The 20000-nt window shown below is 40.1% G+C and overlaps 1 protein-coding gene across 1 annotated transcript in view; it reads left to right on the top strand.

The window, feature by feature from the left end:
- LOC138049507 (PHD finger protein 10-like) overlaps positions 1 to 15203 on the top strand; it is a 28451-nt gene extending 13248 nt beyond the window's left edge. The window contains exons 13-17 of the mRNA XM_068895801.1: positions 1715 to 1803; positions 3232 to 3296; positions 3510 to 3619; positions 5171 to 5340; positions 14129 to 15203. Coding sequence (XP_068751902.1) covers positions 1715 to 1803; positions 3232 to 3296; positions 3510 to 3619; positions 5171 to 5307 — 401 coding nt within the window. The 3' untranslated portion in view covers positions 5308 to 5340; positions 14129 to 15203. The remainder of the gene's footprint in view (positions 1 to 1714; positions 1804 to 3231; positions 3297 to 3509; positions 3620 to 5170; positions 5341 to 14128) is intronic.
- The last annotated feature ends 4797 nt before the right edge of the window (positions 15204 to 20000 follow it).

Here is a 20000-nt window from a genome sequence, read left to right as displayed (position 1 = left end):
TTTTCGTTCATTGATTTTTTTTGTGGTGCCCGTTTCTTGTTGTCATCGTGGCTGCTTATTACGTGAACGAGAAAGAAAATACCACCAGAAAATATGATTTCCCAGCTTGGTCTCCATCCCTCAAGCGTGCGGATATAGCAGTGGTTCAATCCGTACAGAGATTCGTGATGAATGACTACCGCCACTCCAGTGGCGTCACTTCCATGCTTCGACAACTAAATTGGATCTCGCTAGAAAAACAGACTTGTAAATGGTTTCTTCTATCAGATTCAACACAAATAAGTAAATATATATTTCCCAGAAGAAACTCGAACCGTATTATAGGGGTGCATTCCTTTTAGCAAATCCGGATTCGGATTACAAAATCGAGATTTTAGGGATTCAGTGTACGAAATGAAACACGAAATTCAAAATACGATAGTCCCCCTGCCTTGTCTCTAGTCTTCCGCGGATATTGAAAACAAAATGGCGGGCATTCGATGGCTGGCAATTTTCAATGCTTTAATACTTGATTTAGTCGACGACAATGGATACCAGCTCACAGAATTTATCGACGACGGCATTTTTCTGTTAATGAATGACGAGCTAATTTAACTAGTTAAGACCAATTTCATTTCTATCCCACGGAAATATTCGTTTGAAAACAAACTCAAACAACAGCACAACACGTACCTGTGGAGTTTGATCCGTTGGAAGCCATGATGAATTCCCAAGGAGCATTGCGCGTGAGCGCGATGAAATGGATAAAGGAACGGAGAATCCGAATCCGGATTGAAATTGAATCCAAAAAATCCTCTTTTGGGGGTGGATTCCTTGGATTCGAATCGCATTTCAGATTCGGATAAATGGAACGGCGAAACAAAAATCGGATTGTGTGAATCCGAATCCGGATTTGCTAAAAGGAACGCACCTTAGATCAGAACGACTGCACCATCAATTCAATTATCGACAAGCATCTGCAGAAATAAACGTATGTAAAAATTCTTTTTTTATTAGGACTATTCCAGTATGGAATCAATTGCCAGCCTGCGGTCGTGAATGCGTTCAACATGTACAGAGTTTTAAAGAGCAGGCTAGACCCTTATTGCGTACATGTAACGAAGACGTTATCTGACCAATTTAAATGTATTGCATTTAATAACCATTCTGCTTGTGAAATTGCAGTGCTAGGATAAACCGTGCTAAATTAAGCACTAAATGAACTGAAACTGTAGATATTATCCAATTGATGCAACTCGTTTCTAACGTTATACGCGTGCCAGCGGTTCTGGAATAAAATTGGCGTTAACGGTACGAACAAGAGAAAAAAGTGAAAAAAATGTCGTCGTGTGCTCACGTCAGCTGGTCCAACATTCAGGGACCGGTTGCTCGAAGCCTGGTTAGCGCTAACCATTGGTTAAGCGGTATCAAAACCTATAGGTTTCCATGGTATTTAACGCTGGTTAGCGCTAACCATGCTTCGAACAACCCGGTCCAGGTAGCAAAGTGCTTCCTTTGTAACGACAATTGAATAGGTCTAGTCTTCCTTGCCTTCAGGGACAAGCTTATGCGGTTATGTATTGGCCTCGCCTCACAGCACTTGGTTGTAAACTCTGTGAGGTAACAGAACCACTCTTCGCCAAGAGTAGTGGTTTATTTTCGATAGACGTGGCCCGTAAATTATCCCCCTAATTGGAAAAGGAATTGCTAATTTGATGTTTTGCCCATTATGTAGGACGTTGGACGTGTGACATGTGTGGAATGTGTGCCTCTTGTTTGAGGAGATCACCAGGCGAAGGGTCCACGTCACGATGGAAACACGAGGTGCGCATATGTCAATCTGTTTTTACAGTATGAACAATAAGAGTACAATGAGAGTCCAGTGATTCCGTATTAGTTTAGTCAACAGCCTATTTCCGAGTTGCTGTTTGCCTCGGTTTCAAAGCGAGTCCTGGTGCACAACCTTTCAAATGGGAATGAACGGTGCATTTTCATGCAAATCAAACTCATCATCATTTTAATGGTTTAGCACCAGGACTCGTTTTGAACCAGAGGCAAACAGTAAATCGGAGATGGCCTATTTAAAACTGTTGCGAGTCCGACCTGTTTAAAGTACAAACGCAACCGGTGCCGAAGAAAGTGAGAACTCACTTGCATTCAACACTTTGTTGAACCAAATGTTCGGTGCGTTTTAACATGTCGTCCAACATTGTTGAATCAAGTTTAAATCGGTTTAAGCTTTCATTCAACATCGATTCAACTTTTCCTTTGTTCTCGAAAATGTTCAATGGTGTTGAAGCCCTTTGAACACTCTGTTCAACAATTGTAGAACACGCGCATGCTCACATCGCTCCATGATCGACAAATCAAGTAGTTTATCTGGACGAGAGAGTCTGGTTTCTAGTTCTTAGTTCCTCGTTAAGAAGCAAGCTTACACAGTGAAAAGTGTCTGTTACTAAACTTCAAGAAAAAGCTAACCATTTTAAAATCAAGCTTTAGACTTAACCATTATTCAGCAATATTTTATATAGATATTAATTAGTATTGGTAAATAATCGGCACATTTTTTTAGTCAGTTGATCATAAGTGGATAAAAGCAGTTCCTTCAAAGTGGGTACCCGGTGATCCCGGTTCAAATCCTGTCCAGGGGCTGCTTTAACTTTTTTTCTTTTTATTTGCTATCACAAGGCCTGGGACAGAGTAATCTAAATGGAGGATTATACTTCATTTGGAGCAAACTGACAATGAAGGATAACCCTTCATTTGAGGAAGAGATCGTGTTGTCTTGTCCCAATACTCGTAGACTTGTAGCACTTGTATAAATTTCAACAGTTTTTGAATGGCATTAAAAAGTTGCGTTGTAATAGGCCATTTTCGAATTTTCACGGCTGGACTGGATCTAGCATAAAATGGAAGCTAATGCGCGCAAATCTTTTCACGCACAAGTTAATTCTTCCGCATTAGCCTCCATTTCATGCTAGATCCAGTCAAGCCGTGAGAATTCGAAAATGGTCTATTGGTATTGTGCTTGTAAATTGTCAGTCAGCATTTTAAGTTAGCTCTGAATAAATTGCATGGTATGGTATACATCATGGTTTCTTCTTTTAGTCCTGTGTTTTCCCTGCATCCCCTTCCCCCCTTTCTACTTCCCTTTTTCGCCTTTCCCCGTCTCCCCCCCGGCCCTCTAGACTGCGGTTTATTGTTATTATTACGGTAGTCCAATACTACTGTTTGTGTCTCTCCCCAATCTAGTACACCAAGCCACGAGACGGATCAGATGCGCAGTTCTTGCAAACCCTCTGCACTTCCTGCTCAAGGTATTAACGTTTGTCAGTTTCCTTTTTTGTGTTACCCTATTCGGTTTTCCCAGCAGTCGGTATTTCCAAGTTACGAATGATACCCTTCTTTAAATGCAATTCGAATACGAATACTATACTATACTATACTATACTATACTATACTATACTATACTATACTATACTATACTATAGTCTTATTCATTAGAATCTGCTGAATTTGTCTCTCCACAGATTGTTCAGAACTGGGAATTTTTGCCCGGTTTGTTTAAAAGTTTATCGCAACGATGAATCAGACTTGCCTATGGTTTGCTGTGACATGTGCGACCGCTGGATTCACACAGGTTTGTCAGATTCTTTAATGAGGGTTGCCGAATCTAATGCAAATGAGCGAAAATAATAGATTTTTCTCATTTGCATTAGATTCGGCACATGTAAAGTTCGATGTTTGAAACGGGCCTAAATAGAAAGAACTGCTCGATAAGTTTGACTAAAATGATTTTATAACCCTCCTCAGAACTTCCTTGTACGGTTTTATGATGAACAGTGCAGGAAAAACCTTTTCGTAGATTTTATTGAAATGGCCACTAGCACCTTGTACAGCAGAATCAACAGCATCAAAGGAAAGTACTGCTCGCTATCTTTCATTTGAATGGTCACGCTTTAGGTGTTTCCAATTGTCACTGAAGTTAAAGCCAGCTGTGAAGTACTGTTTGATGTACACCTTTGTAGAAACAGGGGCTAGGAGTAAGCATGGCACAGTCCGTTTTGCGCGGTCTTGGTGCAAGAGTTCGTAAGTTCGATTCCCGCATCTCGCATCCTTGTTTCGACTTCTTTAAATACCCGTAAAAAAACGGAGCACTGATGGAGAGGGGGGAGTAAAATGAGCGCACCGTCGACCTCAGGTTTGTCAGTTTAATTACTGTTACGAGTTATCGACGTTAAATACGGTGGCTTTACTTTACTTTAGATTGCTACTCCTGGTAAGTAGCTACATCTTTCACTAGTTGTGGTTACAGCGTAATTTTTTTTCATACATTCACGAAATGATAGTTTTGTTTTCGGTTATCGGCTGGTGGTGGATATTTACCGAGCCGCGAAGCGGTGATGTAAATATCCACCACTAGCCACCGACACTGAGGTGAATAGTTGTTTTAGTATATACTAAAACAGTGAGACACAAAAAGATGATTTTAACTCATTTATTCCTGTAAAGATTACAACATTTTCGGGCGCAAATTCTCCTGGAGCTGCTCGGAGGTGAAGAGTATAGGATATCCGGAGTTTGAGTAGCCAATCAGCGCGCTATCCACTGTTTTAGTGTATACTAATATTGTTTATAGTATGTAGTCTTCAACTGACGCACAGATCTTGGTTCAATTTTTTTCTATCAGCGGTCCCATATTTTACTGTTGAAAATCACTGTAGCTGAAGGGGTTGACGGATGACATCCAGCGTTGTGATTGATTGATTTCTATCTACCTAGACTATTTCTGTTTTTAATGTTCCGCCAACTGTCACTACAAAGATGATTGGCGGCAGTAAAAAGCAAAACCGCTGAACCTTAGAGTCCGCATTGTTGTGGAGAGCTTGTAACATTTCTTGCATTTCCTCAATCTCGACTCCAGAGCTCTTCTCTTGACGAAGGGAGAGAAGAGCTCTGGGGAACCCTGAAACAAAGTGTCTTCTCATTGGTTTTCGTAAAGAACAATCAAAAGCGTCTCTAATTGGTGCATTCATGTTAGCACGAGGAGTGAGCAGGCGCCGTAAGGTTCAAATAGCCAATTTTTGGCTATAAGAACCCCACAGCGCATGTTCTCCTACATAGAGTTTCCCAGAGCCTTGGGTCGATCCGAGGCTCTGGACACGACAATAATGGCATTTCCTTTACGCAGACTGTGATGGCATCGACGAGAAGGAATATGCACAGCTTGCCAAGACTAAAACCAAATACAGTTGTGTGCTATGTAGAGGGGAAAAAGAAGAGAGAATGGACTCTTTTCACAGAAGGAACAGAAACAAGACGAGTTGAGCTACTTCTGGCCTCGAACCTCAGTTTCACTTAGTGAGTGTACCATAACTACATATGAATATTTGGTCAATTTATCTTATATACGCGCCGAATAAAATGAGTAACCCTATATGCCATTTAACATTTAATTTTAACGTAGTTAGAGGAGCCCGTGGTCATGGGCGGGGTAAGGAATGGAAATGTGAAAATATTGTTGCCAATAGAGTGTATTCACTCAAGTGATCAGTAACCTTGTATTTCCACTGAAGCAAAGAAAACGTTTGCATGAAATGGAGCTTAATTCCCTGAAGATTAGTTAGGAATACCATCATGGCCGCCGTTCCATTGTTTAGGAACACCAACATGCCGCCGTGACGTCACGCGAACTATTCGCTTTTTTCACCAGCAGTTCATTTGGGGGGTTATTTGCATTAAAACAATGGATATCTAGTTCAATGAAACATGGTACAGTCCCAAGAGTAAATAACTTGTATTGTTTTTATGTTGAGACTCCCCCAAAACGTATTGCATTATGGGATGATGAAAATAGCGAATATGCCATTTCCGAGTTCATGTCTGCCTCCTCTTCAAAGCGAGTCTCAGTGCGAAGTTTTTCTTATGAAAATTAGTTTTCTTTCATATGTAAAGTAGAACTAACTTCCATCGCACAAACTTTGCACTTAGACTCGCTTTGAAGAGGCAGACATGAACTCGGAAATGGCCTATTGGTGCATGTGTATTGTAAGAAAGGAAAGGGAATTTACTTAAATGTCTTCTCGTTCTAGCGCTGGAGCGCTAATTGGGGACACTGTAATTAACAATTAACGCAAATCAAGTCAAATGTTGGCTTTTGAGGAGAGGGGAAACCGGAATACCCGGAGAAAACCTTTCGGAGCAGAGTAGAGAACCAATAAACTCAACCCACATATGACGCCGAGTCCTGGGAATCGAACCCGGGCCACATTGGTGGGAGGCGAGTGCTCTCACCACTGCGCCATCCCTGCACCCCGAAGTGTCACAAAGTGTACCCTTGCATTTCTCCTCGGCAAAATCATTACATTTATGTCCAGAAAATTGCACGCAATAGCAATAAAGTTTGCACTCACTTTACCTTTCGAGTAAGCATTTAAAGTTAACATAACCCTAATAGAAAAACAGCCATGATTCACCAGTTTGAAAAGAGCTTATAGACCTTATTCATAAATGGCGGTCAATTTATAATTCTTTTGTCGAAGTGCAAATAGGCCATTTCCGAGATCATGCCTGTCTCCTCTTCAAACCGAGTCTAAGAGCGAAGTTTTTGTTATGAAAATTAGTTTTCATTCATATCTAAAGTAGAACTAATTACCATCACAAAAACTTCGCACTCAGACTCGCTTTGAAGAGAAGGCAGACATTAACTCGGAAATGGCCTATTAGCCTACCAAGCCTCGATACCATACACTGAATTGAAAAGAATTCTTGCTCTAAAATGAGGCTTGGTAGGCTAATTTGCACGTGGACAAAAGAATTATAAATGTGACTGCCATTTATGAATAAGGTCTATGGGAGGCTAAAAGTAGACCCAATCCCAGAAAGCTAATAGAGAAGGACGACCACGCGCTCGCAGCCTCATTGCTTGCCGCCAGAGTCCTTTGAGTTTAACTGAAGTAAAGCATTTTATTTTCATGCTGATGCAATTTGTGCTTATGATTTACGAAAATGAAACAAGCGACTTAAAAACTATAGTGGATGGATACCGTACAATCATGGGTCGGAATAGGTGATATGCATTTTCTCAAAAGTAGACAATTGAGTTACGAAATTGACTGACAAGAGTCCTTATCTGGCAACAATGGTCTCAGCAAGCTGCTTTTGACCGCTCGAGAGGTTAAAAGATTTCATATTGTTTGCAGTGTCACGGCTGTATTGTTACGTTAACGTTAGCACCAGGGCTCCGTCTAACAACAAAGGAAAGGAGAAGGAGAGAGCCTTAGCGGGAGGTCCTTATTTGTCGAGTTCTGATTGGTTCGTTACATTATTCGCGCTCGACGTGATTGGACAGATTCGATACCGAGATTACTAATCGTAAACTATACTCATTTGCAAATAACTTCTCCATAACATTAACTTTTTTCGCAGTTTAGCAGCCTTTTAGCACCATGATAACAAACTTTAATGATGGTAAAATGTAACGATCATAAATTTTTGATGTGGTGGCTGACAATTACCTGACCATGAATCAATACGCTAACGCAGGATTTCTTTAAATTTTGGATCTTTCTTGCCAGCTTATAAATGATACTTCGCTCCTGATAGGTAATTAAATTCTGCCCCGCCAAATCGAACCCCTTCCTCCCAAGATAACAAGCGATACTGATTAAATCATGGATGCGTTAAAAATGTTTAAGAATATTCTGGTCTTCGTGTAACATTTAGTGGCGATATGAGTCCATTACCCTAGAGTAAGAATCTGGTATCAGGTTTTTCCCTATCAGTGTCAGAAAAAAGGCAAAATTTAAACCAAGTTTTGCGAGAAAATTAACAATAGACCAAATTTTGTACCCAATTCAGATCTCCCGGGGTTGAGATTTAAATGATATGGAAACACCTGGAACAAATCGTTTTATTCCCCAAGGGTTTGAATTGGGTAAAATACCGAGTTAGCCGATTTGGTCTATTGCTTATTTCCCCGCAAAACTTGATCTAAAGAAAGATACTTTTCTGACGCTGATGGGGACTATTGATCGTACTGTTGGGCGATGGACTCTTGTTGGGGGGAACTAATAATCCTTGGACTTATCATACTTCCGATATTTACATCTTGTTCTATACAAAAAAAAAACCCTTAAGAATTTGTCAGGGGGAAAAACATTTACTCTGAGCACGTAGCCAAATCAAACAGAGCGTTGATCGACCTGCTAAACGCGCACGGTCTGTTTGCCTCAGCCATAAGCCTTCTCTCGCAGCCACGACTGCACTTTTTGTCAAAATATACATCTCATTGCTCGAATTGCTCGAAACAAGTCATTCATTTACATATGTGTCGGCGGATAAGTCTGCTCGCCTGGTCTGTTCATATGCATATAAGGAGATGACATATAAGAACAATCCGCGTTTTGCCTGTAGTACGGTGGAGGTGCCTGCGCAGGGGGAGGGTGTGGTGGAGGGATAAACACCGGACCGGAATTGTTTGTCAACACGGGAGGTGTGGAAAAGTTTTGCCCATGTGTAAGTGGGGTGGAAGGTGATCCATTCCACATATTATTTATGTTTGCGCTGCAACTGGGCAGTTGATATGGCGACGGACTTGACTTTTTCGGCTCACTGAGTTTTGATGGAGATGGAATTGACGACCTTGGCGGAGATTTCTTGTCAAGTTTTCGCTTGTTCTCTGCAGCTTTGTCCAGTTGTCGGCATTTTGCTCTTCTGTTTTTGAACCATACCTGGAGAAAGAAGCAAAGTGTCACTTAAGTTATCAACTTTGGTACCGTTATTCCTCTGTCTGTCCCTTTGGTAAGGTTGTTCACGTGACTCGAAAAAACATCAGTGACCTTTGGAGCGGAACACAAGTGCAATCTTAAAAGGCCTCAGGATAGGCTATCAGTAGCCTCTTCTTTGGAAAGCAAAACTCCAATTACGGTGTCGTGCGACCGTTTGCTTTACCTTTCAAGTTAAAGTGGTACTATGATCAAAAAATCATTTCCGTTTTTTCTTCTGATTTTGAAAGCGTGTTCGCTTAACTCTTAACTGACAAAATTTTGAGCTTTGAGTTTTATCCAAAGGCGTAGTACCACTTTAACAACCAGCTTATTTGATTGGACGATCCCCTCATTGGCAAAGAACAACATTATTGGACCACTGGCTAAACCAGAATCCATCTTGGAATTGCAGCTTTGTTTCTCTCACTTTTTTGCAACAAAATTAATTGTCTGACTTCGCAGCTTAAAGTTCAAGTAGTACCCGCCATTTTTGTTTCCCGAAATCTTGGATGTTGCCGTGACAAGGCAGTGTTTCTTTGGATCGTGCCTGTCAGCAAATCTTATCTCCCGGCTGGGTTTTATATCCATGATATCCTAATCGCATTTATTGCGTTATAGGTGCCTTCGTTCTTTCATGGATTATCTTTTGAAACAGCCTCCTTTGTTTGGGCGAACCGATGATACGGGAATTATCCAACTCCATGCAAGGTTCACTGCGATTACGCTACAGTTAAAATACCATTTGTGTCAGGTGTTGAAATAGTACATTCCTTCACTGATTCCATTACTTCGTTGCGCTACATTCGTTACCGCTAAGTGAAAGTGATAAATTTACAAGTTATAAAAACTAAAAAAAGATAAAATAATAAAATGATAAAAAAATGCAAGTTATAAATAGTGATTCTTTTTGTCATGTATACATGCTGCAGATATGCATGAGGTGATTTGGAAAACCTGAAAGGACATTCACAAAAAGATGAACAGGGTTGACACAGAGGTAGAGTCAAAGTGGTCCGGGTTCTATTCTCGGCTTCGGCGACGTATGTGGGTTGAGTTTGCTGGTTCTCTATTCTGCTATGAGACGCTTTTCTCCGGGTACTCCAAATTTCTCGTTCTCCCACTGGTTAAAAACAAAAACGATTTAACGAAAGTTGATTTGATTGCTACTGTGCAAGTGATTTAATAATCGATCCATTCTTGAATTGCTGTTTGACAAAGATTTTGTCCAAACCTATCGAGTAACAAGGAAGATGAGTTATATAAAGCGGCTCTTGTGATGGTGTTAGTATTCCTAAAACAAAAAGGCTGAGCCATTCTTTGCACCACGCAAAGCCATGCAAGATTTCATCCACAATCTCCTGTTCCAGACGAAAGGAAATAGACACCAATTTAGACAAACACAAAGGATAAGAGCGGAAAACAATGCGAGCTTCGACCATCATTGATCAATACCTTCCATTCGGAAGGAAAACATCGAGTTTCCTTAATTATTAATTAATTAATTAACCCTTTGATGTCCAAACCGGCCTAAACCGGCCAGACTTGGGGAACCCCTGGGAGTCAATGGGTTAATGAACGCTTTGATGGATCCAGTTGGTTAACACGATCTGCTACTACTTACTCCTGATAGTCTGGACGTACATATAGTTCCACGAGTTTCCTTAGTGTCAAGTATCACTTCGCGAAGTAAAGAAACTTTCTTAGTTTTCACTGGCTTTTGGTACGATTCAATAACCTCATACCTGGTTGAAACCTTTACGCGATTCAGAGTATAGCCTCAAGGTTAATTGACACCCTTTCCCAAAATATCCAAACAAAGAGCTACAAGCGAAAGTCCATGGAAAATGAGTGCGTTGTGATTATACTTTCATGAAATCTCGGTTTTACTATCTCGTGCTCAAAAATTGTCGCACGGCGGAATTCAGCCATTAACGGGGTATGAAATGTAATCTTTAGCACAGGAAACGAATGATTAGAACTTCCTAAACAATGGCCACGAGGATTATTTTCACTAGTTGCAGACACAAAATGGTATGAACTATCTCTACCTTTGTGTCCTTGGTTGGAATCAAAGTCTCGTGTTAGTTAAGATTAATTGTTCTCCGGCTCTCACTTCCGAAAGGTTTTTCGTCCCAGGTGCTTCGATTTTCACTCTACTCGAAAAAACAAAACATTTGATTTGATTTGTGGGTTTCCAATTAGTGCATAAGCACTTAAAAAAAACAACTTATTCAATGGACCCTTGAATACAGTTGAATGCAAGATAAAGTGCTAGGAGTTTAGTGAGCGCGTCAACGGTGGCCACAGAATAGTTATAGTTACTTGAAAATGTAACTTTGCGTTGCTGTATTCAATTCGAAAATATTTCGAGTCATTCGGCGTGGAAAGGGGGTACCAAACAGTATGAAAGGTGTGGATTTGCGGAGAGAAAATTCTAAGTATATCGTCTTGTGTTGAGGTACTCCGCATAACTTCACGTTTTGGTCAATTCACGTCGTTGTCAGGACAAGGGTAAAGAAATGTGCCAAAAATGTAAAACGCATGTCGGCGCAGGGCGTGCAGAAACACTGTTTTTATTCGTTGTGGCCTTTTTGTAGCCGTTGTCGTAAGCATTTAAATGGCCTAGTTTCAATGTAAACATCGGTTACAGTGGCTTACAAAACCTTTAACTTGTTTCTGGCTTTTTACCGTAGTAGACTAGTGATTTTTTTGCAATGTCTTTTACTACTTTCTACATGCGTTGTGCGTGTTCTTTGAAAATACGCTCCCAGCTTTCATTGCGCTTGGTAAAAACTGATAATACCCTAGAATTGGTCCACTTCCCTCGACTGAGCTATGAGATATGAAAATTGTTTAGACTTCGTCTCATTGCAGTATTACAAAAATTCACATTAAGTTAACTTGGGTAGAGGTAGGGCAATGGGTCCATCTGGCTTGACGGCCGAGAAGTAAACCCTTTCTTGCAGTTGCGGTTCAAACTCCTTTCTACATCAACTGTGATTCAAAAGCTTTGGGAAGACATTTAAATCGACTACAACAATTTTACCAATTTATAAATTTCCGCGACCTTGACAATTACTCCAGTGACTCCAACATGGTATCAGATCGCTTTAAAATCACTGTAACCTTTGAAAAAGTGCCGTATAGTGGGAAAAGATTTTGCAATCCTGACTGATAAATACTCACCAATTTGTTGTAAGATTTTCATGATTTTGTCTTTATAGGTGGATAAATTCTTTCTACATGCGATCAAAATTGCTTACATTTCATACTACAAATATGCATTCAATTCATGAAATTAAGGGGCATTTTAAACAAGACAACATTTTAATGTATCCGCCCTTTCCACTGGCCTTTTACGTATAAATCAAACCACATTAATATCGAGCAGTAACATGATGAAAATTTTGCCCTTCAAGCTGAGCCCTAAATTACATGTAATGATGATGATGATGATGATATTCGTGTTGATTTTTATTTAAGACTTCCGTTTTACCTCACTACCCATATCAGTGTCTCTAGTTATCTCAATTATCATCGTTACTATTATTAATGTAATAATTAATCCTATTATTATCGTGAACATGAGCTGGTTGCACCACAAAGGGTCAAGCAGTCGTCATTCATGACTTGTGATTTCCGTGACAAGAAGAAGAAGTCGAGACAAGTCTTTATCGCTAAATGCCGATGCTGAAACTAATCCAAACTGTTAGCGAACTTTCGATAAGGTTCATGTTGTAGTTAATCTGATTATACGGCCTGGGATGAAACAAATTCCATTTGCAGCTATACAAATCGCGAGTATTCCGTGAAACTGACGATTGTTGTCATACCTTGCCAACGAAATTCTCTTTTGCTGGCCCGTTCTGGAAACCTTAAATCTAGTCACCCGTCTTCGTGCCATCTACGAATTGACGTGGCACGCGAAAACCTTAACGGTTTTTATCGAACGCCAAGGAATGTGGAGCAAAGGGGAAGTTATTTAGGGCCCTGTAGCTAAAAATATAAAACAAATCAGGCCCTGACCTATTGTATAATTTGCAAGTTATGATAATCCTATAACCACCAAAGTGGTTGATATTGTTTCGTCCCTGATGTAGTACTCTGGTGAGGGGTGTGGCACCATACTAAAAAAAACTCTTCCACTTATAATGAGTCTTCAATGAAATTCCTGACGTTTGAAAAAGGAAAGGGGAATGAAACATTCCAGGGTGCAACACAACACGGAGAAACTAAAGAGCACAGGAGCGCAACTCCTTCACCACAGAAGGGAATCGAAAGGTTTCGTCTTTCCTTGAGAAGAGTTTCCTAACCCAACTTAAATAACTCTGAAAACGAACTCAGCAAGTTCTCGTCCTAATTAAACTCTTCCGAGCGATAGCTGCGAATAAGAAAATAATAGAACAAGCGCTTTCACCACAGCGCTTCGCCACAGCGTCGAGCCTGGTTTTGAGGAAAACATTCTCTTGCTCCTAGTGTAACACAGCCAGTGAAACCAGTTCTTCAAATTCGGTACTCGACACAAAAGTCTATGAGAGTGCATGCAGGTGGTTATGTTGAAATTGGCTAAGATATAGTATAACCAACGAAAAGATGTATTTGATAAAAAGAATGGTACAGTGGCCAAAATCCTCACAACAGAAAACAGAGATACATTACGTGCGTTTTCGATAGGCAAGAACATAGGCCTTGCAATATTAGTGATGGAACAAACCTTTTTTACTGGCAAAGCAAGAGGAAATATGTGAATGACAAAGGAATAAAAAAAAAAAAAGCGGTGATGACTCGGGGATATTTTCGGCGTCGTATCTGTGACCCGCCGATTATAAGTTCGAATGCTTTACCTCGAAACTACAGGAGACTCGTGGAAGCTGTGACATTTAAACTCGGAGAGAAGTTCAAAAGCTCGACACCTGTTATCGGCGTTCGGATCTTTTTCCGAATATCCCCGAGTCATCGATAAAATGCACCACTTCCGCAAGCATTTACCGGGTTTCATATTTTACCCAATTTCTACCTTATTTACCTGAAATTTAACTTCTTTACTGCGAATGAAAAAGTAATGTTCGAAACTTCGATTTAGCTGAAATCTAGACCGAGACCGGCAAATGTACACATAACTATTGTGTTTCTAGCTTGTCTCTCTGTAATTTTTATTCTTTGTACAATGCTTTTCTTCTTTTTCTTGTAAATGTATTAATCACAAAAATTGTAATTTCCTCGATTGTTATTGGTTTAAGAAACTCCTATTTTCCACTAATTCACTTGGTAATCAGATTCAAAGTTGTAGTTTAAATCAACCAATCACAACCTTGGTGTCGATCACCATAGAAACAGTGTACAGACTCCTAAATTGGGGCTTTTCTTTTTCTTTCTTTCAGAGTGGTATTAAACAACGTCAGTGGCTTCATAGCTCAGTTGGTTAGAGCGTCCCACCGGTATCGCGAGGTCACGGGTTCAAATCCCCGTTGTCATTCTCTACGCAATTGCTAAAATTGCGTTCATAACTGCGAGGATCATAGCTTCACTTGATTTCATATCCGCAGTTCAATGCATGATTCATTTCATGATTATTTCGTTTTCTTCTTTTCTCGGAAATTGTAATTTTTACGATTAATTGGTAACAGGACTACGTGTCGTCCAATTCGGTCTGTAATCATACTCGTGATAAACAAATCGGAGATTTTGTTAGCATTCGTATGATTACAGACCGAATTGGACTCCATTCAGTCCTATTACCATTACATATTTTCGTGTGAGTTGAATTTTTAATCGAAATTGAATTGAATCTGGTCTAAACCACTTAGCCTCGCCTCGTGGTTGTAAACCCGATAAAACACTCCTGCTCGTTTACTAGACGGCAAGCAAGGAGGCATTCGCGTTGTTGGAAGTAGGCTACCAAGAAAAGATAAGGTCTAACTCTGTAACAAAGAAGAAACCAACTGTTGACAATTCGATAAACGAGGACACTGTCTCATTGTCATATTGATATGATTTGGCCTGGTGTTGGTTTCTTTCGCAACATAAGTGTGAAAATATGAGGTAAAACGCAATAACTGAGGTAATTTCATGGAATTGAGAGGAGGAGCCACTCCTCTCTTTGGGCTGGTTAGCCTGCTTTGAAGAGGATTTCATTTATTTCTATACTAAGCTTGTTTAGATTTTCATTCTGGTTCTAGAAATGCAAGCATTGAAATTACAAAACAACAACAACAACAACAACAATGTAAAACCTACTTACTTGCACTCTGCTCTCAGGAAGATTGATTTTCATGGCAACTTCTTCTCTCATAAATATGTCAGGATACTTTGTTTTGGTGAAGAGCTCCTCTAAGATTTCTAGTTGTGCTTTAGTGAAAGTTGTTCGTTCCCTGCGCTGTTTTCTCGGGTGAGCTGTTAAAAGAAAAAAAACAATTTCAATTAATAAATAAAATAATAATAAAAATAATAAAAAAATCATTTATGTTGAAGATAAAATAACAGAAGTATCTTGAGGAAACCTATACAACACAATACACACTTAGTTGACCACTGTCCATAGGGGCTTTTCAGAGCCAATGAAACACAGTCAATCAACGAAACGACAGAACAGAACAGAACAGAACAACAACTGGGCTAAGAAGCCCAAGTGGCTGGAGGCAAACCAATTGGCAATTTACAAGTGCGGCCGAGAAGTTGAACCAGGGACTACCAGGAACAAATTCCATTAGTGGCTAGAACGGGTCTTGAACCGGGGATCTCCGGATCTCAAGGCAAGCGCCTTATAAACCACTGGGTCGCACTGCCTCCAAAGGCCAAATTCAAAGGTCTACCAAAGCAGATCGGAGAGGTAATAAACCGAATAGTAAAGTCGATACCCAAGCTAGTTAATACAAGCTTCTCGAAACCCCCTGTTTTTTTTTTTGTTTACTTTGCTGTAATGATAAAAGTAAGATTTTCTTTCCGTTTGCGTGAAGTATTGTAGTACCGAAGTTATGTTTTGTGGAGTTGAGGTACTATTGGAATGTAAAGTAGGATTAGCATTGTAACACTGTAGGTATAGTGTTAGCACTGTAATGTATAAAATACAAACCGATCCTACGTGTGATGCCGAGGTGAAGAATTGGACCTTGTACCTATGACTGGTGGAAGGCGAGCGCTTTAACTCTCCCCTCCCCCATTACAACATTTCTCATGGCAAACGACGCCTCCCGAGTGCTTCACTTTTGAGAAGAGGAAGCAGCGTGCGCCGGCGTTGCAATATGGAGTTCCCGGCTCCTAACCACCAAAAGGCCAGTTTCGTATTCTAACGGTAGGGTTGGATCGAGAATGTAATGAAGGCCAATGCGGGGGAATCTCTTCACATACAAATTATTTCCCCCGCATTAGCCTCCATTTCATGCTAGATCCAGTGTAACCATGAGAATACGAAACTGGCTTACTGGAGTTGTTTCTCGATTATTCCCAGATCCGACTCCACGCCTATGCCTCTAGATAAGCAACTGGTCTGCCCCCTAGCTCAACGTGTTCTCTACCTTGAATTGACGATTATCGTTAATTGTTAATTTGCTTTCAATTTACTATTATCGTTATTTCAGAACACTGAAAGCTTGATATGGATCATGGGAAATGAACATATTTCTTTTAAAAGTGGAACCCTAATGTCTGGACTCGCAGGACTCGAACCTGGGAACGTGTAATTAATAACCCCTTCACTTAACCACTAGACTACCACATCACTAACTGCGAGGATGTCATTTTTTATTAATGTCAATAATTTTTTCTTCAAAAAGTGCCGCTGTAAACGTGTATTAAGGACGTTCGCGCCAATTGTTTCTGCGCATCCTAACTGCGCACGCAAATGCACACGCCACGTCATACACGAGCGCGCGCGCTAAGTAATTTAATGAGAAATGGTAGGGCAAAAGGCCATTGCTATAGCTTTGCCTGGATTTAACGGTCTTGGACGTTCGGTGACCCCAATTTTTCTTTCCAGAAACGGATTTTATTTACAATTATCTCCACGTTGTCCAAAAATGAACAAAAAGTCAATGTGGGAAGTTAAAAAAATTTCAAGATTTCTGCTCAGGGGACATCAAATCCTGCCATCTTGCGGCGGCAAGGCGCGTGAAACTGTGGTCGCTAAATGCAAACTTGATCTTTAAGGAACCTCACCAGTTGACTAAATTCACTTAATAAGTCCACTTAAACAATATTTGGCAGAGAAGATTTCACTTCAAAGATTTAATGGCAATATATTTGGGTTTACAGACACTGGCCTTATTCGCTAACGAAGCCCCGATTTTGTCACATTTTGGGTGTTTTTCCGGGCATGTTCTCTCCAAAACGAAGTCGGTGACCCCCCATTTTTTTTACATTTCTGACATAACTAACTCATCATCTTACAGTGGTAAAAGTTTCAGAAAAAAATCAATGTTAGAAAAATTTCGCGCGAACGTCCTTAACAGCCGCTAAGAAGCAAACTTACACAGTGAAAAATGTCGGTTACCAAACTTCAAGAGAAAGCTAACCATTTTAAAATGAAGCTTTAGACTTAACCATTATTCAGCAATGATTTTATATATATACTAATTAGTTTTGGTAAATAATCGGCACACTTTTAGTCAGTTGATCTTTAGTGGTTAAGTGGATAAAAACAGTTCCTTCGAAGTAGGTGCTCCGGGTTCAAATCCTGTCCAGGGGCTGCTTTTACTTTTTTCTTTTTATTTGCTACCACAAGTCCTGGGACACAGTGTCCTAAATTAACGATAATAGTAAATTGAAAGCAAATTAGCAATTAACGATAATCGTCAATTCAAGATAGAGAACATGTTGCAACCCTAGCTTGGAGCTCTTAAAATAGTGTGTAGCATGTACTGAGGTGCCATCTAAGGCAAACTACTGGGTTATCAGTAATACAAAAATAAATGCTACCTTTGTTAAATCAAGTTAAGTAATATTAACACTGATGGGTTTACACTAATGCAAACTGAAACAACCTTGTGATCATTAGATTTTAGGTTACTCAACTTGAGTCATAATTGGCTTAAATAGTTTTCTTCGTAGCAAATTTTGCCTCAATTCATGAAGGTATTCGCAAACATTTCCACCAAGTCTTAACGATAAAAATAGAGACATTCACTAGTCGACACACCTATAAGCCACGTCATCTCTGAGGTAATTGAGGTTCGTGATTTTAAAAGTGCGTGGTGGGGAAAAAATATGGTCAAGAAAAAGCACTACTATTATAGCCTAAGGATGTCAAATTGCTGAAATTATTTATTTTGCATGGATTTTGCTTTCGACTATGATGCTACTCGCTTCGCTCGCTCCGCAAAAATTATGTCATCTGGAGCCCAACAAGTACCTAAAACGTGGTAGGGCTGGAGGGCCCAACCTGACCCTATCGTTCTTTCTGATGCGTTTATTCCAAGAAACAAGTACAACAGGAAATTGTCTATCTGTAACAGTATATCCACCGGCCATAATCCGTGGGAAAACGTAGTGAACACCACAACACCGAGAACTCCGTGCCCTGCTAATTGGGAAGAGTACAGGGGTTCCTTAACGTCCCATGGAAACGTTTACCAGGCGGGACCTAGACTTTGTACGTCAATACTGGAGAATCTAACCTCTTGCGAATGGCACCTAAGGCAGCACTTTCCCCGAGTGTTGGTCGGCCCTGAGTTTGAGCCTACGACCTCCCGCACGGTAGTCTACCGAGCTACCCGGTCGGAGGTCACGTTTCCGAGTTGAACAAACAATAAACATGAAAATTTCGCATTTAGAATCACATTGAACAACTGGCGAAACAGGCGAAAGCTGAATGACAGCTTGGACGGAGAATTGTGAGCAAACGTTCACCAGTATTTTCCCTCGAACTTTAACTCGTATTTCAATTTATTTTACAGATAGGTTGAAAATCTGTTCATTTTTAATAATGACTTCACTGTAATGTGTGAGATGCTTGACCCGGTGGAGAATTTCATCCCGTGGAGAACCGAAAAGATTTTCGCACGCAACTTAGAGAAGTTCTACATGAAGGCCAAACGTCCAAACTAGGTATCCTATGAAGTACGTACATTCATTTTAACCTCTAATTGTACTATTGCTTTTAAAACCATAACCAAGAATTGATCCTCAAAAAAGCATAGGTCCTAACGCCTTGGTGCAGTATTCTAAAAGGTCAATGATTTGAATCGCTCCTAAACCGAATTCGTTTTTAGCGTCTCTTTCAGTTACGTTGTGGCTTTCTAAAGCTAGAACATTTCTTCGGCATATTTAGGTTTACCCTGATCGACATCAGTATGTTATATCTGAGTGTTAGGGGTAAATGGAAACGGCTTGCTTGCGTTTAGCCGGCCAAAATCTTATTTACCAATGCATGCAAAAGCTATCGGACTTCCTTCAATGGCAAACGTTCGTGGAACGAGTTTTCGATCACTTTCAAACGAAGTACAACATTTCATAGTATTCTTTTTTATTTATTTTTTTGTGAAAAGTTTTTCTATACTTCCATCAATTTTGTTCTTTCGCGATTCATGAAAAAATTGTCAACAGCAAATAAATACGGCTTAAGGAATGCAGTGGTGCTGTTGGCTCACGTCTTGAATCTACCAGCACAAACGCATGGCAGTACTGGATTGCGTGCTGTGGAAAACACCAAAGAACATTCTTCAAATTTAAACATAAAAAGCTACTGCCAGACGTCTGGGGTTCGTTGTCTGAATATTTCAGAAATCTTGTCTCTAGTTTTGGACAATATTAGACGTATCGCATTACCCTATAACGCAACCTGGCACATTTTAACGAAATTATAAATTTCAGCAGGGAATCGATCTGACAGGGCGAGCGTGTCTCAATTAACGGTTGATTGAAGGGACAAAAACAGTTTATTTTATATGCACCCTGCGATAATACCAGCGGGTCAGGTAAAATTATCAATTAGAGTCATTAAACATTTTAGGTCCGTGAAAAGGAATACACCGAAGAATTTGAAGAGAACGTTCACGTCCTTCCTGGTTTATCAACGACAAAAATTTTTTTTTTTTTGTTCCAAAAATCGTACTATCTTCCCGCCAACTCACACTCCTTTGTTTTTTACATAAAAATTATACTACTTGTTCTGTGATCAGGTGTATGAATAGGGAAGCCACAAATTAAAAAGGTTTCCGGCCGACTGATTTACTCAAAAACACTTAAGCAAACCGCCTGATAGCTGTTGCTCAGCAGTATTTCCTTCAGAACACAACTTGCCTCGGTGAGGCGGACTGC

This window comes from Montipora capricornis, chromosome 5 (assembly GCF_036669925.1).
Source record: "Montipora capricornis isolate CH-2021 chromosome 5, ASM3666992v2, whole genome shotgun sequence".
In the NCBI taxonomy this organism is placed as follows: Eukaryota; Metazoa; Cnidaria; class Anthozoa; order Scleractinia; family Acroporidae; genus Montipora; species Montipora capricornis.
This window is presented reverse-complemented; position numbering and strand designations above follow the sequence as displayed.